Genomic DNA, 23390 nt, shown 5'->3' with positions numbered 1-23390 from the left:
CTTCTTGCTTTCTCTCATCAAAGTATTGATTACCATATACCATCAATACTTATAAAGGATACCCATTCACCTCTATCAATCACAATGGTTTCCGCTACCACACAAGCGAATAATGGATTAACAAATCCAACATCCTCTTATACTGCAATCGCATCCAACACATTAGCAAAGATTTTATCGCCAGCTTATCAACCTGCCGTTTATCTTGCCAGACAAGCATGTATTTCTTTATTGTCAAGGTTGGATTTACCAGGTGCACAGGGTGTGATGGAAATCATTGAACAAGACGGTAAACAAAGAACTTTATTTGGAGATCCAGTAAGCAAACGTGCAATCACCAAAAAGGATAAATCTATCAATCATGAATTCACTCATGCTGTCCTTAACGTCAAAAATGATATCTTTTGGATTCGTTTAGCTCTTGGAAGTGATTTGGGTTTCGCCGAATCATACATGTTGGCCGAAGTGGAGACGAATGATTTGGGAGATTGCTTCAAGGTGGGTATCAGGGTTTCTGAAGGAAGACACAATCAGTATACTAATCTTTATCTTCTTCTCTCATAATAGCTCTTTATTCAAAATCGTGAAGTGCTCTCCAATTTATCCATCGGACTTATCTCAAAAGCATCTTCTTATCTACAAAGCGTTTTGAACAAAAGATATGCAAACACAAAGAGTGGCTCTTTACGCAATATTGGAGCACATTATGATATCTCGAATCGAATGTATGAAGCTTTCCTTAGCAAGGATATGATGTACAGTTGTGCAGTGTTCCCTACTTTGGACGCAGACGTTAGCGGACCATTGTTGGAATCCGTTCGCAATCTAAAAGCTGCTGAAGAACAAGCAACTACAAATGGACACGCACATATTAACGGACATTCTCATCCACGATCCGGTATTGTTTCTGAACGTGGAATTGCTGCACCTGTTAGATATGATTTAGGACAACAAAACACGACAAATGAAGCAAATGCACCTGATGGACAACTTACACCGCCAGACAGTATTACAGGCGGAGCACCAAGATCACCTCTTTTACTCGCAAAGGATGAATTGGAAGATGGACAATTACGCAAAGTTCGTCTTCATTTAGACCGTGCAAGTTTACAATCCAATCATACGCTGCTCGAAATTGGAACTGGATGGGGTACATTAGCAATCGAAGCCGTTCGTTCTTCTGGATGCAAAGTTGATAGTTTAACTTTGAGCGTTGAACAAAAAGCACTTGCTGAACAAAGAATTGCAAAAGCTGGATTGCAAGATAAAATTAAAGTTCACTTGATGGATTATCGTGATATGCCAATCGAATGGAACGAAAGATTTGATCGAATAATTTCGATCGAAATGTTGGAAGCTGTGGGGATTGAATATCTACCAACGTACTTCGAAAACGTCAATCGCGTTCTCAAACGGGATACAGGTGTTTGTGTCGTTCAAGTAATCACAATGCCAGAAGAACGTTTTGATTCGTATATCAATGAAGTTGACTTTATCCGTAAATGGATCTTCCCAGGTGGTGTACTTCCGAGTGTAACTGCTTTGATCGATGCAGCAACAAAAGGTGCAAAAGGAAGTTTGATTTTGGATACCGTTCATTCTATCGGTCCTCATTACGCTCGCACCTTACGTGAATGGCGTCAAAGATTCGAACAACACTTTGACGAAAGAATTCGTCCTGCTCTGCTTGATGACCATGCAGAGATTCGCCATCTTTCTCCTTCCGAGAAACAGAAACAAGTTCAAATCTTTAGACGAAAATGGTTGTACTACTTCATCTATTGTGAAATTGGTTTCACCGAAAGAGTAATCGGCGACCATATTCTCAGCTTTACCCGTTCGGGTAACAAATCTTTGCCTGTTTGCTGCATGTAATTATATTCTGCTTCTCTGCATCGCTAATTTAATTTTGCTTCACTGATCGATTGCAGAAAATTGATAGATTACTATGATTATACTGTTACATTCTTTCTACAATCAATGGCATTTATCGAGATTCTTGGCTTGCAGCATCTGCTGATGAGCTGCTCGAATCGCTAGATGAAGCACTGCTATCTGTACTACTTGCATCATCCTCGCATCCTGCACTTGATGAATCATCCTGTCCGTTGACATTCAGCTGGGACATCTTTGCTTTTTGCACAAATTCACGTCCAAGTACGATCCTTTGCATTTGATGGCCGTCAGCGCTGGCAGGAGTAGTTGGTGCTGGGATGCTTGCAGTGGAGGCAGCTGCTGGGGCACTTGATGAAGAAGATGCACCTTCCTGAGCTTCAGCCGTGGGTGCATCTGGAGTAGTGGCCATGACGAAATGCATTCTCATCTCTTGTTGCTTTGAAGCAGAAGAGGTGGCATTGACGGTAGCATTTCCAGCACCTGCATCAGCCGTAACACCTTGACCAACTCCCATACCATCGTCTTTTGCATTGGCAAACATGGGGGTCAATGCACCAGTAGATGGCTTGTAGGTAAACAATTGCGAGCCTTCGGTTGTGTTGGCATCGGAAGGTGTCTCGCCACTACATTCGTTGACGCCCAAATCTGTGGGTGGCGATGAGCCGTATGAAGCACACATGACAATGGGAGCACCTTGTGCATTCAGCATATGCATCATCATCTTGACTGTCATGGTATCGTTCTTGCCTGTGCTTGTTGTGTTGCTGCCATCGCTGGAGGAGTCTGGTTCAGCATTGGCTTGATGGACAGGCACCAAAAATACTTGTGTTTGCTGCTTCTTGCTGGCAGATAGCGCATACCTCATGGATGCTTGTGCTGCTTGATTGACTGCAGTAGCATTCTTGTTGCCGTCTGAAGATGCGCCTGCATCCGTCGAATTGTTATTTTGAGGTTCAACAGTCAACAATAATCCTCCCAATTTGCCAAACAGACCAGTGTCTTGCTTGCCGTCACCAAAGAGGATATCAGACACTTGAACGAATCCTGGAATGATACTGAGCGGACCCATCAATCCTTTGAGTGAATCTCCGACCAAGCCACGCTCTTCAAACGTTTCGACAACCACCGACTCTTGCTTCAATGTCTTGATTGAGCGAAGGTTGAGATTTGCACCAATGTCTACTGATAAGAGACTTGTGTTTCTTGGCGTGTCTTGATCCGAGTCAGAAGGATCACCACGGAGAGACATGGCGATGGAACGGGTAAATGGAGGCGCATCTCCATACTGCTCGACAGGTCTTGCGTCAACAACCACTTGTCCGATGACAAGACTTGATACAGCGATGGCCAAGGCCAATCGACGCAAAGATGATTGAGGCAACATTGTTGAGAGGGTTTGATTGAGTGAGTTGATGATCGTAGAAAAGATGGTAAAAATGACTGTATCAAACAGTTTGATAAGGATTAAGAACTATAGTATGGCAAATAAGCAATGAAAACGAAATAGAGGATTGGTCACCAGGACCCGTGAACGGAAGATTAAAGAAAGAGGTGTTGGTGGTGGGAGGGAGAAAAGGATGCGCATTGCAGAAAGTGGCCTTTAAGTACTTCATGTCTGCTGAAGCTTTCTTCAAACTTTTCTCGGCAATTCTTTTCTGCTTTGTAGATCTCTGCAGAATGGTTTCGAATCGATCAAAGAGAAAGGGAGTTAGCACGCACAATGGTGGCATACATGCGGCTTTTCACCAAAGATTCTTGCAGGGTACCAATTGCTTCACTAGGTATCCTTATGGCTGTCGGGTCCCTACTTCAAGTCAGCCGATGTAGATGCTTATGATCTCGCCCGCCCATTGGAAGAAGTCGAGCTCGCTACCTGTCGGAAAGTGATATGGCCAAAGATATGCTCAAGATCGTGCTAAACGTGTTGAAGCATTAGCGCCAAAACGCCAAACCAACACATCAACACGCACACGCATGCACGAAGTCAATGGACGGACCTTTAAGGTTAAATTTTATTCGAACGTGCTTGAATGCAAATCTTCTTATTCGATTTGAACCTTTGGCACATGTCTCGGTACAACGATCACATGGGACTAGATAAAAATGTCCACCGATACATACTAACTGAAACAACTATCCTACCCCTCTGGTCGGCAAGGTTCGCTTGAATAACGCCCACCATCCAAGTGGAGTATCGGCATCAATGTCACCAATCACTCGTTTCATTTTGGTGTCTTTAGTGTTCCATCTTTTGTACACCGCCTCAATCTTTGATATCTACTTCACTTCGCCAGTCGTTCATCCCTCTAGAAGATTTTCACCAGAAGACTCCTTCATTGAAGCGGACAAGTTTCGGAGAACAGTAGAAGCACCAGCGGAACGATTAGTGCTCATTGTTGGGGATGGCTTACGTGCAGATACACTTTTCAAGCATCATGATATGTCATATATGCCTTCTTGGGCTGCAGAAGATGTAGCGACAAAAGGAAGAATTTCGGTGGACACCGCATTGGCACCAATCAAATCTTGGACCGGCAAGCCAAACGCGCAAATTAAGGCAGAAACATTTGATGCAGCACCATATCTTCGCAATGTGATCGAGAAAAGAGGTGCATGGGGCATCAGTCATACTCGTGTACCAACAGAGAGTCGACCGGGACATGTCGCATTGATCGCTGGGATGTATGAAGATGTCAGTGCGGTAACGAAAGGGTGGAAATTGAACCCGGTCTCATTCGATTCACTCCTCAATCAATCCTCGCATGCGTTTTCATTTGGATCGCCAGACATTCTGCCTATGTTTGCGACTGGTGCAACACCGGGAAAAGTTGATATGCAGTCTTATGCGGAAGAAGAGGAGGACTTTACATCTGATGCAACAAATCTCGATATTTGGGTCTTGGACAGATTGCGAGATCTTTTGACATCGGCAAAGACCAATAGCACTTTGGCAGACCAGCTACGTGCTCCTAAAACGGTGTTTTTCTTGCATCTGCTTGGATTGGATACCACCGGACATACGTATAGACCAAGATCGGCTGAATATGTCGGCAATCTGATGATCGTGGACACGATTGTGGCAGAAACAGAAAGAATGCTAACTGAATTCTATGGAAGTGAAGAAGCCAAAAAGACAGCTTATGTTTTCAGTGCAGATCATGGAATGAGTCACAAAGGAAATCATGGTGATGGGGAGCCAGACAATACACGTACGCCTTTGGTAGCATGGGGATCTGGAATACGAAAGCCGCGTGAACAGGGAAGAAAACAGCATTGGCGAGTACCAGAAATGGAAAAAGATGATTATTATCAAGGTTGGGGCTCTTTAGATCGCTTTTGGAGAACGGATGTAGAACAAGCAGATATCACGCCGCTGATGTCTGCTCTGATAGGCGCAAATATGCCAGCAAACTCAGAGGGTAGATTACCACTTGATTACCTTGATATCACCAAAGAACAAGCAGCTAGAGCCATGCTGGCGAATGCATTAGAGGTGCTTGAAGTCTACCGAGTCAAACATGAACAACGAAGTGAGCGAATGTTAAGGTACGTTCCCTTCTCTCAGCTTCCCAGCGAAGATGGAGCAGCACCTGGCTCAAGTAACGTAGAGACCATCAAGGCGGCCTTGTCCAAAGGAGAATACGAAAAAGTGATCGGCCACAGTGAGAAGCTGATCAAGGATGCTTTGGAAGGTGCAGCATACCTGCAAACATACGATTGGCTGATGCTCGTTGCCGTCATCACGATCGGGTATGCGGGCTCGATGCTTTACGGAACGCTATTTTTACTACGTCATTACGTCTTGGACGTATCACAATCTCAAATTCTGAAAGAGCGGTCGCCAGGGCTACCCTTTGGCAGAATTGCTGTTGGCACAATACTTTCATCGCTTTGGGCCAAATTTGCCTATGAGCAATCTCCTGTTACCTACTACCTTTACGCCGGATTTGCAGCATTCTTTTGGATTCGATTGATGGATGAGAGAAGAGTGTTTGCACTGGTGTGGAACAAGGCAGTCTCGTACCACTCCGAACAAGGTCAAAGCAATCCCAAATCAACAGTATTACTCTCAATCTCGATTCGTGTGGTTTTGGGTCTTGCCGCTCTGGAATTGATGGTGGTCGGATATCTTAATCGTTTGGCATGGACAGCAGGTTTTATCTACTTGGGATTGATTTGGCCAGCAGCGGGAATGATTGCAGATGTCAAATCAAGACACGAACTTCTGCTCATATTATGGTTCTTTTGCTGTGGATTCTGCAGTTTGTTCACTGCTGGAAGTGTGGAAAAGGAAGAGAGTATTCCGTACCTCATTGCTTCAGGGCTTTTGTTCCTTTTGGCCGGTGCTGTAATCATTCGCTGGAGTGGAACGTTTATGGAAGTTTCAAAAGATGGCAATGATCAAGAAGCAGAGGCGCAAGCTCGAACACATGTTACACGAACGAAAAGAGTGCTAACGGTCCAGCTTGTCGTCTTGATCGTTTCGGCTTTGGTCACTGCAAGCTCTTCAGCCAGTCTTCAGGCAAAGAAGGGATTACCACGTTTGAACCAAATCGTTGCTTGGGCTGTATTGTTCCTTTGCTTGACATTCCCATTCGTAACGGGCCTGAAGGGAAAAGGTGTTGCTCAACCACCTTCTCAACGATTGATGATCGTCATCTTTGCCTTTGCGCCAGTCTTTGTTTTGCTCTCTTTACGTGATGAGACGTTATTCTTTGGTTGTTATACAATGACACTGATCATATGGGCAAAGTTGGAAGCAGGGCTTTATGAGGAAAGGCTTTATCAACGCAATGTCGCCCTACATGCGGCAGGAGCCACAAACGGCACCATAAAAGCATCTGACAAGGCGGTCGCGAATGAGTCCGGACGGGCTCTAGAGAAAGAAGATGTACGGATTGCAATCTGTTTCCTGTTCTTCTTGCATGTTGGCTTCTTTGGAACTGGAAACATTGCTTCCATCTCATCATTCTACCTTTCTCCCGTCTATCGACTGATTCCGATCTTCAGCCCATTCTTGATGGCTGCATTGCTAATCCTCAAGATTATGGTGCCTTTCATTGTTTTGGCTTCAGTGTTCCAGATGCTATGTTTGACTCCACCACACACGAAACGCACATCCGGCAAGCATATCAGAAAGACTGGATACGATTTAGCAGGACCACCTCTATTCGGATCGGAAAGTGTAGGAGGATTAGGATTACGTGATGCATACTCATTGGTCCTATTGGCATGCATATTTACGGATGTGCTAGCATTAAATTTCTTGCTTACCGTTCAAACAAAAGGAAGTTGGCTGGAAATTGGTCAATCGATCACGCATTTTGCTATGAGTAATTTATTGCAAGTTTTCATTCTTGCATTAAGTGCTTTAGCAGATGTTGTCGTTGGAAGAGGCGGGAAAGTGGTTTTGGGAACAAAAAGAGAATGATGCAGTAGAATAATAAGATATTATGTACTTTTACTAGACCTTTAAACATCATAGAAATGATACTGAGTAATGATTGCATTAACCTGTTACAGTCCCCCACGCGTATAAAAAGGTACACGCACTAAAAGTGTTGTCGAATGCAAAAGTATAACAAATCCTTCCTGCAACCATCTCCGTACGATAACACAAGGGAGATCATCCCGTTATTTATTACACTATGTCAGACGAAGATGGAGATCTCGACAAGATGGCTGGTCCATCTTCAGCACCGGCGGTAGAAGCTTTGAGCGCTGGACGATCTCGACGTGCAACTGCTGGAAATCGGATGCGAGAATTGTTAGAGCAAGAACGTGAACGGATAGCAGCAGAAGGTGAAGATCCATCTCTTTCAACATCACGAAAAGGTGTTGATGAAGATAACAGCTCAAAGAAGAAAAAGAAGAAATCCGGTAAATCAGGAGAAGAAGATGAAGATGCAATCTTTCAAAACGAAGACGATGATGTTGATTTTCAGGAACTTGAAGGTGGAGAAGACATTATTGATTCCGATTTCGATCTGAGCAGTGATCAAGGTGAAGATGATGAAGAAGCAGGTGAACGAGCACTTGAAGCGGAAGAAAGAGCAGCAAGGAGAGCATCCAAGGCCAAATCTAAGGCCAAATCTAAGGCCATACCGACGCAAGTCAAACGTACCGCCCTTCCGCCAAAGAGTGCATTGGCAAACGATGGAGACGAGGCAGAAGGCTCAGCACGGCCAGCGAAACAGAAGAAACGCATTTCTTTTGCTCCAACAGTGAATGGCGAAGACTCAGCTGATAAGCGAAATCAACGATCCAGTAAACGTAAATCTGCCATTGAATTCTCCGAATCAGTACAAGCTCGACTAAAGGAAGATGAAGAACGTAGAGCACGTCAAATGGAACATGCACAGCCCAAACGTAAAAAAGTACGATTATCGCAAGCGGATTTGATTGCAGAAGCATTAGAGATGGAAGAACAAAATCGTCAAAGTTTAAAGGTATTTCTGCAAGGCGAAGAAGATCGACGTGAACGTGAAAGAAAGCGTGGAAAGAAAAAGATGGAAGGTCCTTTCATGCGTTGGCGCAGCGTGACTATTCAGTACGGAGATGAAGCCAATGTAAAACATCGACCTCATTCAAGGATTGAAGTGATTGATGCAAATTCGGCAGCGAACGTTACGCAAGATCCAGTCTTTGCAGCTAGACAGGCTGCCATCAAAGAAAGGGAAGCCCGTCTTGCAGCAGAAGGACGTGAACGTAGTACTTCAGGGCCGGTCGCAGAAAACAAAGATGTCGATAATGCACAAGGACAGGAGGCCGAGCCTGTCTCACTTGGTGAAAAGGCAGATACAGCCGATGCGCAAGACACGATGGATGTAGATTCAACGAATCGGGTTGAGGCAAGTGAAATATCACTCCAAATTGGTCAGGAAGAGTCCTCCACGCAAAGTACTGCTGGAGAAGGGGCAAAAGAGACAGAGACTACTAATGATACGTCCGCTCCAAGCACCAGTGCCGTCGCAGATTCAGAAGCAGTCGCTTTGCCTTTAGATAAGAAGGATGCTACTTCTCAAGAGAACAAAGAGACGACAGGAGCAGACTCTGAACAAGTTGACGGTAAGGGCGAAGAAGCAGAAGTGGTTGTACTCAAGACGGAGAAAGAGGCAAGAGCTTTCCTTTCTTTGCATGAGCTACCCTCATCCACGCATTGGACTACGATGTTTTCCTACATCTTGGGAGATCATGTGGATTGGTCACGATATCCTTACGTCAATCCACGTAACCGTCCTCTTCGACCGCGAATCAGTGTTTGTCCTATCACGGGCCTCCCAGCAAAGTATCGTGATCCACGTTCAGGAATTCCATTTGCGAATCGTGAAGCGTATGCAAACTTGACAGCTATCATCAAAGGCGAATTTAGATGGAGTGGAAGCGGAACCAACACGGGTAATGCAGTGGATGATGTCAGTACCTCCAAAAGTCTATCAAAGAAGGCTGATCAACCGAAAAAGCTTCCACGTTATGATCCGATGGAGATGGGATGTTTCTTGGATAGAATTTCTGAGCCTGGTGCAAACAATGTTCGATTAAGAGCAGAAGAAAGGTTGACAACCGTCAATGTGATAAAGACGATTGGCGCGACAGCTTCATCGTCTGGGTATGTTCCCGTCAATACATTAGCACCTGGTGATGAACAAGCTCTAATGGAAGCTGCATTGGCTTTGCCAGCAGGAACTACACGATCAGGAGGAAGACGATCAGCTGCCAAGTAGTGGTATCATATAACATATTTATATTGCTTTTGTTATTGTACAGTATTATTGTAAAAATAGGGTATAGAAAGAGCATTTTGCTTCGTTTACTTGTTTTCGCTAACCATCTTTGCCTTTCGTTGAAGATGAGCCATAGTACGATAGCCAATCACGAATTGCATTCCTGTCACTGAATTCAGCAAGTCCACCCCACTCTTCTCTCACTCGGCTGGCCATTCCACCACTTGCTTCCACATACGGCTGATCGTTTGTTGGCTTTGTCGAATCTGACTGCTCTCCCGGATCATCGTTGTAGAGTCGCATGATGTGGCTGCAAACGATCCGCACTTCTTCTCTTGACACATCGAATAATTCCCACCAAGGTTTAGGTTGTTGTGGTAAAGGAGGCGAAACTTTAACAAGAGTTGAAGTTAAATAGATAGCCGAAACAGCGACAACGTGAGGCGGAAATAAGCAATAGATTGTCGTCTGTAAAGAGTCATTCAAGATTGCCCATGCAAGTTGAGCAAATGTTTGACCATCGTGAGCGACAGGAGAATCTTGCGTTTGTGATCCGGTTAGCCCTAGAAGTTGTAAGTAGTTCACCATCGTTGCATAGGGGAGGTTGACTTGCACTTGGAACCCTAGTCGCTTTAGGATCTGCATTTCTGCAATCACTAATGCATCCTTTGTATCATAGAATTCATTGGCAAAGTATGTCATTGGCTTGTACTCGAAAGGCGGGATCTGAGCATGATGGTTAGCTGTTCCATTTGATGTCGAGGCAGTGTTCGCTTTCCGTCTAGCTTTGCCCAGCTGGTGTGATCGTGGTCCCGGGCGATACTTAGCCTGATGTTGATCCCTTTTAACCAAATAGTCAAACACATTAATCAAATCCCGTATCCGCTTTGGCGTTTCTTCCAATTTACTTGATAAGAACAAACACCCCATCGCGATATCCAACATACGGAATTGTCGCAAAGAAGAAACGAACCAAAATCGCTGAAACAAGACTTGTGCACATGCCATAGTCACTTGAGGTAATCCCAAAAGCATACCTGCTTCTTGTATAAGTCGACAGCCATACACTCGTATCTCATCCTCCAAATCGCAAGGGATTCCATCTTGTCGGGAAGGCGTACATGTCACTTGCTCTTTCGTAGCCAGTGTATTGAGCAATTGTGGCATTTTGCATTCCTTTGAATAGTAATGTTGTTGTATGCTATATCGCAAACATCTTTGTTATGACAAACAGAAGAAGAAATGAAACCAGACAAAAATCCAAAATTACCGTAAGGTGGAGCGTACGCGTTACGCGAAAAGGGGTGTAAGTGCATTCATTCCAGATGTTCTTCTCATTGATTCTCACTTGATGGATCTCTCTCAATTACACCATTATTCAAGGCAATCACCAAAAGTGTAGTAAATTGATAGGTTTCAAAGATTATTGCTATTGCAAATGATATGACTTCTTGGATGCGATGCGATCGTTCATCAACAAGGAAATGGGTAAGAAGAAGGGGGTTGAGGTAACGGAAATACAAATCGTATCCCATCATTAAAGTAGGGTGATACGAATAGGAGATTTTCAAAATGAAAACGAAAAATTAAGGGTGACGTGAGGGGGAAAGAAGGCAAGAAAGTATTGTCCATTTGTAGAAGTTTTTGCCTAGAAATAGTCCTTTTTTGGTTTTTTCTCTGCTCATCCTGATAGATGTTCAGTGTGTTCACCGTTCTTAAAACCTTCTGCTGCTGCTTCAACGTGTTGTTGAATACCGTCAAAAAATGATTTGATTCCATTGTCATTATCGTTCAAAGGCTTGACAACGTTACCTTGAACAGGTTGACCTTGCAATAATTCTGCAATATGATCAGCACGTTCTTTATCTGCTCCTACAAGAGATGAGCGTTGAGCAGAGGCGGCAACGGTCGCATTGGTGGAAGAAGTGGCTGTGTTTGCAATTCGTTTGCTAGAGTGATGAACACGTTTCAATTTTTGATGGTGTTCCATTACTTCAGTGAACAAATCACGCTTTCGCAATTGTGTTTCTGCTCCAACAGGTTGATTGCCGATCTTACCGTTCCCGACAACGATGAATTTACCTGTACTTGCAACACCATTCACAACAACGAACATCAATGCAGGACCAGGAGCGAACAAAGCGGGGTTGGCAGGCATGGCGGCCACGTTTAATGTATTGCCACTTCTTTGCGAACGTAATTCCAAAGAACGTTGACCCATGTTAAAGCCGTGAGTTGAGAATCCAGTACGAATAACAACAACCTTTGCATTTGCTGCTTCAGTGGAAGAACCAAACGTGAGTGAGAAGCCAGATCCACCGTATCCGATTGAATTTGGCAAACCTGCATTTGAAGGACGTTGTTGATCGTACCATTCAGGGTACCAACGTTCAACCGTGTATTCAGTCTTCCACTTTTGCTTTGTGTTGACATCGGGTGATGGGTTGCTACCTGCGATCAAGATAGAAGAATCAGGTAAAAGCGTTGCTGAGCTGTGATACAAACGGCCGACATTTGCTTGTCCTACTCTCTTCCATTTTTGACCAGCCGGCTTGGCTGGATCATAGACCAAAGGCTTGTAAGAAGGATTATCTCCGAAACTGGTACCGACTGGTCTTCCAACTTGGTTGGGGTCGGTCGTGTATCCTGCAACACCGGTCGTCACACCACTACCGAACCACAAGCGACCGTCTGGAAGAATGATGAATTGACCCATTGAGCGACCTTCTGGCAATGGATCTTGATCGTGCCATTGTGCATCGACGAGGGGTGAGATTTGTGTGCAAGAGGTAGATGCTGGACGTTCGGTAACCATGACGTTTGGACCTCCTTCGTTACCCCAGTTCTTTGAATTGCCGAGAGACATACCACCACAGAAAAGAATTGTTTCTCTGTAGTTGTTGGCAGGCGTGAGAGGTAACATTGCATTACCACCACTGGCAGGATAAACACGAGGAGCGACTGGAATGTTTGGCAGTGCTGTCTCTTGCAATGTATCTGTGTTCCACAAAATTGCTTGACGGTTTGCTTGCATGAAGACACGGTTATCGGAAAGGAGGTATGTGAAAGGGTACAAGCTCAATGGAACTGTTCGGCTAAGGAAGTCCATCTTGTATGTTGTTCCTGTGGTTGGATAGAATTCGTAAGAGGGTTCATTGCTTCCTTGACTTGGAACAAATCCACCATCTCTCATTCCACCGGCGATCATCACATGACCGTCACGCATTGGTTCCATGGTAGCATACCAACGTTCTTTCATCAAACCTTTACGATCGTTGTCATCCCAAACGCAATCACTACCACTGCAAGGGCTCAAGAAACGCATTGCTTGACCACCGTTTCGGTCATAGTATGGAGACTTGTTTTGTGAAGCGGTCACACCACCTGGACCGACGGCTTTATTTCCACCGACGACTAACCAACGACCGTCGCCTAAAGTCATTCCGCCAGCACAGAACGGATTTGTTTTCATATTATCAGCTTTAACAGAATTATCTCTGTAATTATAAAAAACTGCTGCAGCAGGACCTTGACCGTTTGGTTTATGGATTGGATTATTTTCAACTTTATCCAAAATTGCAACTTGTCCGTTTGATTGTAAAAACATCATTTGTCCTGAAACTCCAGAATTTCCAACAATTTCTACCGTTCCACCTTTTTGTCCATTTACGCTTGCTATCGTGATGGCCAAAGCCACAATTGATGATTTCAAAAATGAAACCATGATCGGCGAAGGGTTGTAAAGAGTTGGGGAGGAAAGAATGTATGCTCGTGTTCTTGTGTATCCTTAAAAAGAGAATGTCGAATCAAAAGAATGAAGGTGATGTCGATGGACTGAAAATTGAGATCGTATTTGGGACAAATGAAAGAATGTCGTCAACAAAGCTGAGAAGGGGGGTCGAAATCCGCAATTATCGTGTAGGGCGTAAATGAGTGTAGGAGTTTAAACGAATCTAGAGGGGTGGAAATCAGGCCTACCAAACACGTAATTACGGGGGAACCGAGGGGATGATGATGATGGTAAAGGGATATGTAATTGCTTTTAGCGGTGGGTACTTCATTTGGACATTTTCTCTCCTTCCGTCTGTGTGTAATTTGATTGACAGGGATAATCTCCCCCGATTTAATGGCACATCCGCAAGTCCGTTTCCGCATCATACAGAATAATACATTATTATTATTAAGGGAGGACTTCCGTCTTGAACAGCAAGAAGCGAAAAAAGGGCGCAACCGCAATAGGTTCAGGGACCGATATTATAATCAAAAATAGAATACGGGGGCCCTCTTTCTCTTTAAAAAATCACTCAAGAGGCAATTTAAGAGTGAGTTAAATTGTTGTAGTAGTAGCACAATTAGTGCAATGCGTACAATCTCTTTGCAGTTTGGTGTGCAGTGCATTGCAGATCTTTCTCTCTTTTTTTCTCCCATTGTCTTTTGCTTGAACAAACAAATCCCTCAAAGTGCTATTCTGCAATTTTAATGCACAATGATCCAATGGAAGACAAACAAATAAAAATCCAAGGCAATTGAACTGTTGAAATAAGACGCGTGAACCGTGTTCTTCAGAGAAAAAACTCCGCTCTTGCTTTACGCTGGCCCGTCCCTTATTTTTTTGCTTGGCGTTGGCAATTTAAAGAGGCGTGCATGCATTTATATACATCAATAGATGGAATAGCCACTCAAAGCCTTCAACTTTGGCAACAAAACGAGCCTGAGTAATTTCTATTCCTTTGTTCCTAGATGTTGTATATTGTTTTGGCGGAGACTGAATCTGGCAGCTATGACAACGAGGGAGTGGTCATCATCAAGTATACTTTATGATATCTTAGTTATTTTGAATATTCAACTAATTTCATTTGCTTTTTGAAGAAAGATGAAAAGAAGGTACGGTAAAAAATGATTTATCCGCTGTACTAGCTCGATTTGGACGTGCCAAGTGAAGCTAAGGCCAATCGGCGGAAGAAATAGCTCAATTCACCGTTAATTGGTTGGTTCGCTAGCGTTAAAATGATTTACCGCAACATAGCCCCATTATGCAAAATCGGATCACCTAAGAAGAACATTTCGTTCTATAATTATTTTCTAGCATATGATCATGGCATGCATATGTGAAAGGGTAAATTATATAATTGAAAAGAAGAAAGGGGATCAGGATTACATAATGAACATGGCAACGTCTGTCTGTGCTTCTTGTGCACGCGCTACCGTTGACTCATAAGATGCCGGGTAGTGCACGGCCATTGGAGCATCAAGCCGCCACTTGTGCCGAGAGGCGTGAACCATAAATCCGCTTTGAATGCTTAAGTCCTTCTTTCTCCACAAAATGAGAGATGATAACCAAAGAATGGTCATATGTCCGCTCAAACTTAACTCCATTGCTTTTGAATATATAAATAGAAGATGTAGAACTGTGCTGACTTATTTTCTTCCCACATTCATCACAATCGCACAATTATACAACAAAATGACGCACATTCCTAAAAAGACTTTTGGCAGTACTTCTGTCCCGGTTGGACAAATGGGCTTCGGCGCAATGAGTTTGGCCGGGTTGACAAAAGCACCAGTTGAACAAGATAAAGTGAATGCAATCTTACAAGAATGTTTGGATAACGGTGTTAATGTGATTGACACCAGTGATTTTTACACACAAACTGCCACTCAACAACTTGGTTATGGTGAAAAACAAATTGGTCAATTCTTGGCCGCAAACAAAGAACGACGCAAAGAGGTCTTCTTGTGCACTAAGTTTGCTATGCGATTCATCGATGGTGCAAGTGTAAAGGACAACACTGCTAAATGGTGTTTGGAAGCATGCAAGGATTCCTTACAACGCCTGCAAGTTGATTATATCGATTTGTATTATTGCCACAGATATGATGGTAAAACAGATCCAAAGGAGACGGCAAAGGCAATGAAGCAACTCAAAGAAGAAGGAAAGATTAAATACGTCGGCGTTTCAGAATTCCCAATTGAGAAATTGAAGCAATTCAACGAAGTTTGCCACGTTGATGCTGTCCAAAACGAGTTCAGTCCATTCACACCTGAGGTGTTGCGATTGGGTATCATTGAATGGTGCGAACAAAGTGAGTGTTGCAGCTTGTAAAGAGCGAAAGACTAGAAGCTGACCTTTATACTTTCCCACCAGATGGAACTGCATACGTTGCATACTCTCCACTCGGTAGAGGTGTATTCACTGGAGCAGTCAAACGTGCAGAAGACGTTGATCCGATCTATCAACAGCTCAACTTACCTCGATTGACAGGTGAAAATTTTGACAAAAATGTCAAATTAGTCGAAAAAGTCGAATCGATCGCCAACAAAAAAGGTGTAAAACCAGGTCATGTGACGTTAGCCTGGGTAATCGCAAAATCTCCAATGATCATTCCTATTCCGGGAACGTCTAAATTGGAAAATTTGAAGGATAACATTGCTGCTTCGAAGACACAATTGACAAAAGAGGAAATCAAATCGATCGATGATATCGTTTATTCGTTTGACGTTTCGGGTCGAAGATACTTTGGTGCAGGCAACGATAATCTGTCCCACTAAACAGGTTTTTGTAGGAAAATAACCATCTCATAGCTCGAGAATGAAATACAAATTCTTGTGACCGGTAGAAACCGCATGAATAGAGGAAGGACTAATGAAGTATATTATCTGCTTAATGACAACGTCTGATCACGCAGAATTTATATGTCTTGACACAATCTCACATTCCTGATCATTGCAGTCTCTGTCAAGTTCTACATCATATTTAAAGCTGTTGAATGGAATATCTAGTGTCAGTGTGGGTTCATTCATGACCGCTCCACCACAATCACTCACCTTTGATCCCATGATCAACTCTTTCAATCCTTGAGGGTCCAATTGAGAGTCCGGGTACGGCAACCAAGGACCAGGGAAATGTTGAGCAGCACCATCGACTACAAATTTCGCACCGGAACAATAAGCAGCCGCATCAGAGAATAAGAAAACGCCCATATTCGCAATATCATCAATCACACCAATCCTTTGTTGTGGAATACGTGATTCTACCATTTGTTCTGCTCCTTTCGGGGTTAAACGATCTGCTCCTTCTGTTCCGCTGATCATACCTGGAGCGATCACGTTACTACGAACGCCGAAAGGACCATATTCAACTGCGATACTTTGACTCAAAGCGTCAATACCTGCTTTTGCAGATGATGCAGCTGCTTGCCAGGGGATGGCGGTATAGTGCAATGTGGCAGATATGTGAATGTATACTCCATGTGTACGTTTGATTTCATCAATTGTGGCTTTGAAGGTGTGGAAGGTGCCCAACATATCGATCTCTTGAACAGTCTTGAATCCGTTTGGCGATACACCATCCAAAGGAGCAAGGAAGTTACCAGCAGCTCCAGCAATGACAAAGTCAATCCTTCCAAATTGTTCAATTGTCTTTTGAACAGCTGCTTTCAAATCATCGTATTTACGTACGTCACCCGGGGTAGCGATACAGCGTGTGCCATTATTTGCATCTTTTGCCAATTGAGTTGCTGCACCATTCAAGCGATCTGCTTTACGTCCCATGATTGCAGCATTTGCACCATGACGCATGATTTGTTGTACCATTCCATAACAAATTCCACTTCCTCCTCCTGTGCAAAATAACACCTTGCCTTTGAAGATGTCTGGCTGGAACACCTTTTGCGAGGCGAGTGTTTTTGTTTGAAAGGTACGTGGATCACGATCGTCGTCTGTCATGTTGTCAAGTTGTGGGACTGTGGTAGTAGTGTGATGGCAAGAAGAAAGGTTAACTTGTTATGGAAGATGTGATTTAAATTTTTTTGAATGCGTGGAGAATGCGTCCGGGGAAGAGCATCAACCGGAAACCCGAAGAACCGAATAGCAGCAAAAATATTAATAATGCTTTAGGCTGAGTAATCCTAACGCGTTTGGCTTTTCAAATCGGAATCCGGACAAAGAACAACACCTTCATCCTCCTCACCTCCTTCACATGTTGATACGAGAAGAAATCTGCAATTGTTATTTTATTGGAATGACTTAACCCTTAGATTACAGTAAATCTATGAATGGTAACCTAGAGATCAAACAACTGGGGAATTCGAGTGAGGATAACATCGAACAAGTCGTTTCTATGATCCTCCAATGGGCAGGAAACGCTGATTCTGTTTGTTATTCAAAACTGTATTACCATGTATTTTGAACTCAGTAGGCTTATAGATCTCATTTGACAATAAGGCCCCTGTTCCTGATGATAAGCGAGGATTGTACGCGAATACCAGCATCCCTTGAAGGGAGCCCCTTGAGAATGTATGCGTTCCTATCATTGACCGCTTGAATTAATCGCTTTCACATGTTGCATTTTCAGGCCAGGCCTTGTGAAGAACGTGTAAAGCGTGTGTGTGTGTGTTTGCTGAATGCGTTGCCCTGTAAATCACTACGCACGCACGCACGCACGCTCAGCACAACCAATAATCGGGCGTCAGTGAGCGGCGTAAGATCCCTTTTATTCGATCAATAAATCCCCTCGTATACATTTCTGTGTTGGTTACGAGTGGGGTGGAGCTCTCGCGTGTTTGAATAAAGTTAAGCAGCACACACACACACAATACGAAAGCGGTGGTTAATTGGGCGGGGCTCCCTTTATGACCGCCCTTTTAACTCCATACTTTTTCTGTTGAATTTGGTTTACGTACGAATGCCAAAAAGGGTTTGTCGATCTGGAGAAATAGAAATTGAAAATCATCATTCTTTACAATACACTCTCAACATCAAAAGATAAGTCGCAAGAACATCGAAGAAACAGGACGTGATCAATTGCTGGAAGAAGTGCAGCTACCAACCTGATCAAGCACACAACAACAAACACACCTTTCACATTCTTGTACTGTGCTATGCAGTCCGCATCAATCAAATCTCCTGATCGCATTCGCGAAGAAAAAGAAGCACTGCCACAACCTCCAATTTCACCTAAAACGCCAACAACCGCATTAAGAACACTTTCTCCGCCAAACGTTCCTCTAAACAGCAGTGACGAAGATTCAGAACATAGTGGATCTCTTCATTTACTTCATAAACCTTCTCATCTACTTCACAAACGTCAACATAGTAGTGAAAGCAGGATACGAAAGCGCGATAGAGTCAGAATGGTAGGTCATCATCTGCATACAGCCTTCAAAACTTGGTTCAAAGATACCGAATCAGATGGAACTCCAGTCTTGCCATATCCTCTTTCTAAGAAGTATACTATCACAGACAAGGTGCTCGGTCAAGGGTCGTTTGCTCTAGTCAAATTGGTACAAGTCAAAGCCACTGGAGAAGATCGTGCTCTCAAGATTATCGCAAAGAAGCCACTGAAAGAAGGAAACGAGAAGATGCTCAAAGATGAAATCGCTATTCTTGGAAGGGTGGAACATCCACATATCATCAAAATGTGGGACCTTTACGAGACAAAAGAAGCCGTCTTTATCGTGACAGATCTATGCAGAGGTGGAGAATTGTTTGATCGATTAGTGGAAAAGGTGCATTACAACGAATTGGATGCACGTCATATCACCCGTCAAATGTTTGAAGGAATTGATTACTTGCACGATCACGAAATCATTCATCGAGATTTGAAACCGGAGAACATCTTACTCAGAGAGAAAAGCGAACCAAGTCAAATCGTCATTTCGGATTTTGGACTTTCTCGCTTTATTCCAGAAGATGGACATATGCTCATGACTGCTTGTGGAAGCCCGCAGTATGTTGCACCGGAAGTATTGCTCGGAAAAGGATACGATGCCGCTGTGGACATTTGGAGTGGTGGTGTGATCGCATATTGCTTGTTGGCCGGATATACGCCATTTTATGGAGAAGATCAACCTACTTTATTCCAGCAGATTTTGGCCATGAAAGTAGAATTCGAGCCAGAATACTGGGGTGATGTTTCGGATACAGCCAGAGATTTCATTTTGCGCTGTCTATGCCCTCGTGAGAAGCGAATGACGGCAAAAGAAGCTCTTGCACATCCTTATTTGGCAGATCTACCGCCAATCGACGGCAAAGATTCTCCCAAAGGTGCATCACTCAAAGAATCGGCCAAACGACATCAATCATCCAAAGGCAAATTCAACCGTGTTGTTACAACTGTGGAAGCAGCCAATTACCTTCAACATTTGCACGAATTACGTAAAACCCATTCACGCGATATTCATCCAGAACGATTACATTCTTTGCTAAGGCTTGCAACCCATCTCAGCAATCACAGTACGTGGTCTGAAGGTGCTGAACAAGAGGCAAAGAAGGAAGCGGAAAATGCAAGCACGTCGACCATCACTGGACATGAAAACAATGGCAAGAAAGAGGAAGACTCAAAAGACAACAGGGAGTCAAAACGGTTCGGTGATTCAGGCATGTCACTCGATTTGGTTGTCATGTCTGCTTTTGTTCCTGATGCAAGTGAACAGCTCAAAAACCTACCCAGAGGCGGAACGGCGGCCGTCTCTGCAGCAGCAGATGCAACACAGCATGGAGAGAACTCTGCCAAGATTGATGATAGTGTGGACAACGTGAACAAAGGATCGACGGATAGCCCAACGCCTCCTGGTTCGGAATACTCTGATGCAACCGCAACGCCCAGTCGAACTCGTAGTCCCGAGAGTCAAGCCAGAAGATCTTCAAGACCATCGCAAAAGTCGAGAAGGCATCGTAGCGGCAGTACCAAATCGAGCAAGACACTTGATGCTTTATTGGATCAATACAAAGGATCCGCTCTGCCCACAACGGCAAGATCTGATCCAACAGCTCAGCCTGTGAAGCCTGAAGGAATGACATTGTCCAAGGTGTGGAGATACGTTCCGTTCTTGGTCAATACGACTTATTCGATCGGAAGTGCACTTGCTTCTCATGCAATTTATGGGCCTCCCAAAAAGTCATGGGGAATTGAGATGTCCATCTTTACACGTATAATGCGTGATACAGCCAAATATTCTGAATTTGCAACGATTTCTGGAATGCAACAGTTCTTTGATTTGAGTTCTTTCCTGCCTGTGCCTAAGGATGGATTGATCACACCCGTTACCTACCGTGTCAAAAAACGCAACCTACGCGGACTACTCAAAGAAGCTGATGCAGCCGAAGATGGAACCCGTGAATTGACGGGAGAATGGGTTGTAGGAAAGCAAACTTGGAGAAGGCTACAAAGTGAATGGAGAAATGGGAAATCAACAAACAAAGAACGTGTGATCCTCTACATTCATGGAGGTGCATATTTCGTCATGTCAGCCGTTACCCATCGACCTTTGACGATTGCACTTTCGAAATACACCGAATGTCGGTTGTTTGCCGTCAATTATCGTTTGGCTCCCGATTGTCAATTCCCCGGACCTTTGCATGACGTTGTTAGCAGTTGGTTCAGATTGGTTGATGATTTGGGTATTCCACCTTCGAATATCGTTCTTGGAGGTGATAGTGCCGGTGGAGGTTTAACGTTGGCACTTTTGTACTATTTACGGGACAACAAATACGAATTGCCATCAGGTGCAATCTTGTTCAGTCCTTGGGTGGATTTGACGATGTCTTGTGATTCTTGGGAAACCAATGCTGCTTATGATTATTTGCCTTTGACGCCTGCAACGGATCATATGAACCCTGTTCGAGCTTATTTGGGTGACAAGATTGAACAATACATCACTCATCCATATGCAAGTCCACTGTTTGGCGATTTACGTGGCTTGCCTCCGTTGTTGATCCAATGCGGAGATGCAGAAGCGTTGCGGGATGAAGTCACTTTATTGGCACACAAGGCTTCCATTGCTGGCGTTGCAGTTCGTCATGAATTGTATGAAGATTGCGTTCATGTCTTCCAAGCGTTCTTGTTTTTGGACGCAAGTCGAAAAGCATTACAAAGTGCACGTCATTTCGTTCGAACTGCATTGGAAAAACGCGGTCAACGTAAAGCAGATCTGGAAAGGAAGAGCAGAAGTACGATGGACGATGAAATGCGAAAAGGAATGGAGAACGAAGATGGAGAGATTGTAGATGCAAAAACGGGCGAAAAGCCTGGAAGTTCACAAGATCTTCGTGGTGGAGTTGAAAGTGATTCGGAAAATTTGCGAAGCGTACATGATCGAAGTGATGATGAATGGAACGATTTCGATGATGATGTCGTTCGGAAATCGTCTTCGTCTAAATCTTCATCGCAACAGAGTAAATCATCTTCTGCTGATTTGGCACGGTCAAAGAGTCAGCCACACGCACCAGCAAGAGATCATGGAAAGCAACCTGAAGTCCAAAGCTCAAAGCAGGACCCAAGATATCGTCAAGAGTCTGCTCCTACAACTCCACACGGTCAGCACGGTGAACGATCACGACCGAACAGAACGTCATCTTCTGCTTCTTTGAATTCCTATTCGATGTCATTAGAACAAGCACGTTCACGGGCACAAGCAGGAATGCGAATGCAAGAAAGTCGAGATGCACCGCAATTGGCACGATTCCATGCGCTTAACAAACCTTTGCAACCTAAAATGCGAAGGACAGCCTCTAATGCAACGATTAATAATCTCATTCAAAGTTGGGAAACTGAACATGGTTCTAGTGGTTTGAATACTCGTGTATATAGTTCCCAAGAATGAGCGTTGTTGTCTTTCCTTCAATGCTATTTTTTATAGATTGTTTCTCTTGTCATTTGTATATCGTATCATCTATTTATCTATCCATCAGCCATCTGTGGCACAGATCAAACTCTTCGACTGAGAAGCTGTTCACACCATTCAACGAGATGAAAGCAATGTAAGATGACTATTAGACAGAAACAATAGATGTGAAAAGAAAGGAAAAAAGAGTGAGAAAGTACAAGATTGTCAAAGGTCCAGAAAAAGCATTTGAAGATCGGGCAATGCCACATTTGCTGACAGGCATGCGAAGCGGAAAGAGCATTTTGGATGCAAAGATGCATTAGAAAGCGAATTGAAAAAGGAAAGGAAAGAAGTGCGTTGAAGAATCCGCCTCCTCGTATTGGGCTACGCACCCACAACCCTCCTGCTTACAAAATCCATAGAGCGCCCAAAATACCTGCGATTGCCATTGAACCGATTGCGAAGAAAGGAATATCTAGTGAACCCGGAGCAGCGTCAACGATTTGCAAATCTTTTGTTGGAGCTTGGAAAGCATTTGTATAAACGACAGGTAAACCGTTTGCCAAAAGGGAACTTGAAAGAGCAGGATTTGCCAAACCGGTTACAGAAGAAATTGGTGCATTATACGAGAAAGAATAAGATCCAGTTGCGGGAGATGGACCTGCAGAACCAGAGATAACCGTTGCCGTTGTTGGACCTGCGCTTGGGAATGTAGTTGTGATTGTGTATGTGACTGGAGGTGTATAAAATGGCGTACTGAATGATGTTCCGTTTAGAGGATCAATTGAACTGGCAGGATAAACTTGTGCAAATGCTGCACTTGCGGCTACCAAAACGATAGCCAACGCTAGCCTTGCAGAGATCATCTTTTTTTTGTGAATTTTATCGAAACAAGAGAACTAGATTGATTGCAATTTGCCTCTTTCTCACTGGCGCGCGCGAGCGGATGAAATTGTCGGAAAGGTGGATGATTGGTGGTGATCGCTTTTTTGTGCTCTTCGCTTGAAGACGGATGAGCGCGGCCAAAGAGTCGAATAGGAGGTGAGGATGGATGGGTATCAGGGTAGAGGTGGCGATGACGATGAATGCAAATTGTCTATAATTGGACCTGATCAGCTACAAAAGATTTGAGGGGATAGATTCTCGGCAGCGTAAACTAAGCGTT

General features: G+C 43.9%; 12 protein-coding genes across 12 annotated transcripts; 6 read left to right on the top strand and 6 right to left on the bottom strand.

The window, feature by feature from the left end:
- Positions 1 to 267: 267 nt before the first annotated feature.
- On the top strand, positions 268 to 1875 carry FA14DRAFT_122215 (cyclopropane-fatty-acyl-phospholipid synthase; the record flags this gene model as incomplete). The annotated part of the gene is made up of 2 exons (XM_025496510.1): positions 268 to 498; positions 568 to 1875. The coding sequence occupies 2 exons, from the start codon at positions 268 to 270 to the stop codon at positions 1873 to 1875; spliced, it is 1539 nt and encodes a 512-aa protein (XP_025354964.1).
- A 112-nt stretch (positions 1876 to 1987) lies between these two features.
- FA14DRAFT_188740 (uncharacterized protein) lies at positions 1988 to 3459 on the bottom strand (the record flags this gene model as incomplete). The annotated part of the gene is made up of 1 exon (XM_025501674.1): positions 1988 to 3459. The coding sequence occupies exon 1, from the start codon at positions 3278 to 3280 to the stop codon at positions 1988 to 1990; it is 1293 nt and encodes a 430-aa protein (XP_025354963.1). The 5' UTR covers positions 3281 to 3459.
- On the top strand, positions 3394 to 3794 carry FA14DRAFT_32658 (uncharacterized protein). The gene has a single exon (XM_025502199.1). It carries the CDS (start codon positions 3508 to 3510, stop codon positions 3721 to 3723), a length of 216 nt encoding a protein of 71 aa, XP_025354962.1. The 5' UTR covers positions 3394 to 3507; the 3' UTR covers positions 3724 to 3794.
- A 305-nt stretch (positions 3795 to 4099) lies between these two features.
- FA14DRAFT_144020 (PigN-domain-containing protein) lies at positions 4100 to 7404 on the top strand (the record flags this gene model as incomplete). Its single annotated transcript, XM_025497232.1, has 2 exons — positions 4100 to 6691; positions 6746 to 7404. The coding sequence occupies 2 exons, from the start codon at positions 4100 to 4102 to the stop codon at positions 7325 to 7327; spliced, it is 3174 nt and encodes a 1057-aa protein (XP_025354961.1). The 3' UTR covers positions 7328 to 7404.
- A 76-nt stretch (positions 7405 to 7480) lies between these two features.
- On the top strand, positions 7481 to 9694 carry FA14DRAFT_160170 (YL1-domain-containing protein). The gene has a single exon (XM_025498554.1). The coding sequence runs from the start codon at positions 7545 to 7547 to the stop codon at positions 9618 to 9620; it is 2076 nt and encodes a 691-aa protein (XP_025354960.1). The 5' UTR covers positions 7481 to 7544; the 3' UTR covers positions 9621 to 9694.
- Positions 9625 to 10844, bottom strand: FA14DRAFT_160169 (cyclin-like protein). Its single transcript, XM_025498553.1, has one exon. It carries the CDS (start codon positions 10785 to 10787, stop codon positions 9720 to 9722), a length of 1068 nt encoding a protein of 355 aa, XP_025354959.1. The 5' UTR covers positions 10788 to 10844; the 3' UTR covers positions 9625 to 9719.
- A 457-nt stretch (positions 10845 to 11301) lies between these two features.
- On the bottom strand, positions 11302 to 13521 carry FA14DRAFT_167272 (Glyoxaloxidase 2; the record flags this gene model as incomplete). Its single annotated transcript, XM_025500077.1, has 2 exons — positions 11631 to 13521; positions 11302 to 11549 (listed from the first exon to the last, which is right to left on the bottom strand). The coding sequence occupies exons 1-2, from the start codon at positions 13342 to 13344 to the stop codon at positions 11302 to 11304; spliced, it is 1962 nt and encodes a 653-aa protein (XP_025354958.1). The 5' UTR covers positions 13345 to 13521.
- Positions 13522 to 13771: 250 nt separating this feature from the next.
- FA14DRAFT_160168 (uncharacterized protein) lies at positions 13772 to 14224 on the bottom strand. Its single transcript, XM_025498552.1, has one exon. The coding sequence runs from the start codon at positions 14046 to 14048 to the stop codon at positions 13881 to 13883; it is 168 nt and encodes a 55-aa protein (XP_025354957.1). The 5' UTR covers positions 14049 to 14224; the 3' UTR covers positions 13772 to 13880.
- An 842-nt stretch (positions 14225 to 15066) lies between these two features.
- Positions 15067 to 16561, top strand: FA14DRAFT_132358 (Aldo/keto reductase). Its single transcript, XM_025496945.1, has 2 exons — positions 15067 to 15703; positions 15766 to 16561. Exons 1-2 carry the CDS (start codon positions 15085 to 15087, stop codon positions 16167 to 16169), a joined length of 1023 nt encoding a protein of 340 aa, XP_025354956.1. The 5' UTR covers positions 15067 to 15084; the 3' UTR covers positions 16170 to 16561.
- FA14DRAFT_160167 (NAD(P)-binding protein) lies at positions 16176 to 17445 on the bottom strand. The gene is made up of 2 exons (XM_025498551.1): positions 16446 to 17445; positions 16176 to 16380 (listed from the first exon to the last, which is right to left on the bottom strand). Exons 1-2 carry the CDS (start codon positions 17343 to 17345, stop codon positions 16375 to 16377), a joined length of 906 nt encoding a protein of 301 aa, XP_025354955.1. The 5' UTR covers positions 17346 to 17445; the 3' UTR covers positions 16176 to 16374.
- A 1306-nt stretch (positions 17446 to 18751) lies between these two features.
- On the top strand, positions 18752 to 22222 carry FA14DRAFT_120278 (Pkinase-domain-containing protein; the record flags this gene model as incomplete). Its single annotated transcript, XM_025496397.1, has 2 exons — positions 18752 to 19857; positions 19909 to 22222. 2 exons carry the CDS (start codon positions 18752 to 18754, stop codon positions 22220 to 22222), a joined length of 3420 nt encoding a protein of 1139 aa, XP_025354954.1.
- Positions 22223 to 22632: 410 nt separating this feature from the next.
- FA14DRAFT_178058 (uncharacterized protein) lies at positions 22633 to 23091 on the bottom strand (the record flags this gene model as incomplete). The annotated part of the gene is made up of 1 exon (XM_025500811.1): positions 22633 to 23091. The coding sequence occupies one exon, from the start codon at positions 23089 to 23091 to the stop codon at positions 22633 to 22635; it is 459 nt and encodes a 152-aa protein (XP_025354953.1).
- Between the last annotated feature and the right edge of the window lie 299 nt (positions 23092 to 23390).

Source organism: Meira miltonrushii (assembly GCF_003144205.1).
Source record: "Meira miltonrushii strain MCA 3882 unplaced genomic scaffold FA14scaffold_2, whole genome shotgun sequence".
Classification (NCBI taxonomy): Eukaryota; Fungi; Basidiomycota; class Exobasidiomycetes; order Exobasidiales; family Brachybasidiaceae; genus Meira; species Meira miltonrushii.
The sequence above is the reverse complement of the archived record's forward strand: the minus strand, read 5'-3'. Positions and strand labels throughout refer to the sequence as shown.

Coding starts and splice junctions, on each gene's coding strand:
- FA14DRAFT_32658 (XM_025502199.1), top strand. CDS start 3,508: ATGTCTGCTGAAGCTTTCTTCAAACTTTTCTCGGCAATTCTTTTCTGC.
- FA14DRAFT_160170 (XM_025498554.1), top strand. CDS start 7,545: ATGTCAGACGAAGATGGAGATCTCGACAAGATGGCTGGTCCATCTTCA.
- FA14DRAFT_160169 (XM_025498553.1), bottom strand. CDS start 10,787: ATGCCACAATTGCTCAATACACTGGCTACGAAAGAGCAAGTGACATGT.
- FA14DRAFT_160168 (XM_025498552.1), bottom strand. CDS start 14,048: ATGGGAGAAAAAAAGAGAGAAAGATCTGCAATGCACTGCACACCAAAC.
- FA14DRAFT_132358 (XM_025496945.1), top strand. CDS start 15,085: ATGACGCACATTCCTAAAAAGACTTTTGGCAGTACTTCTGTCCCGGTT. Junction 15,704..15,765: donor CATTGAATGGTGCGAACAAA/GTGAGTGTTGCA, acceptor CTTTCCCACCAG/ATGGAACTGCATACGTTGCA.
- FA14DRAFT_160167 (XM_025498551.1), bottom strand. CDS start 17,345: ATGACAGACGACGATCGTGATCCACGTACCTTTCAAACAAAAACACTC.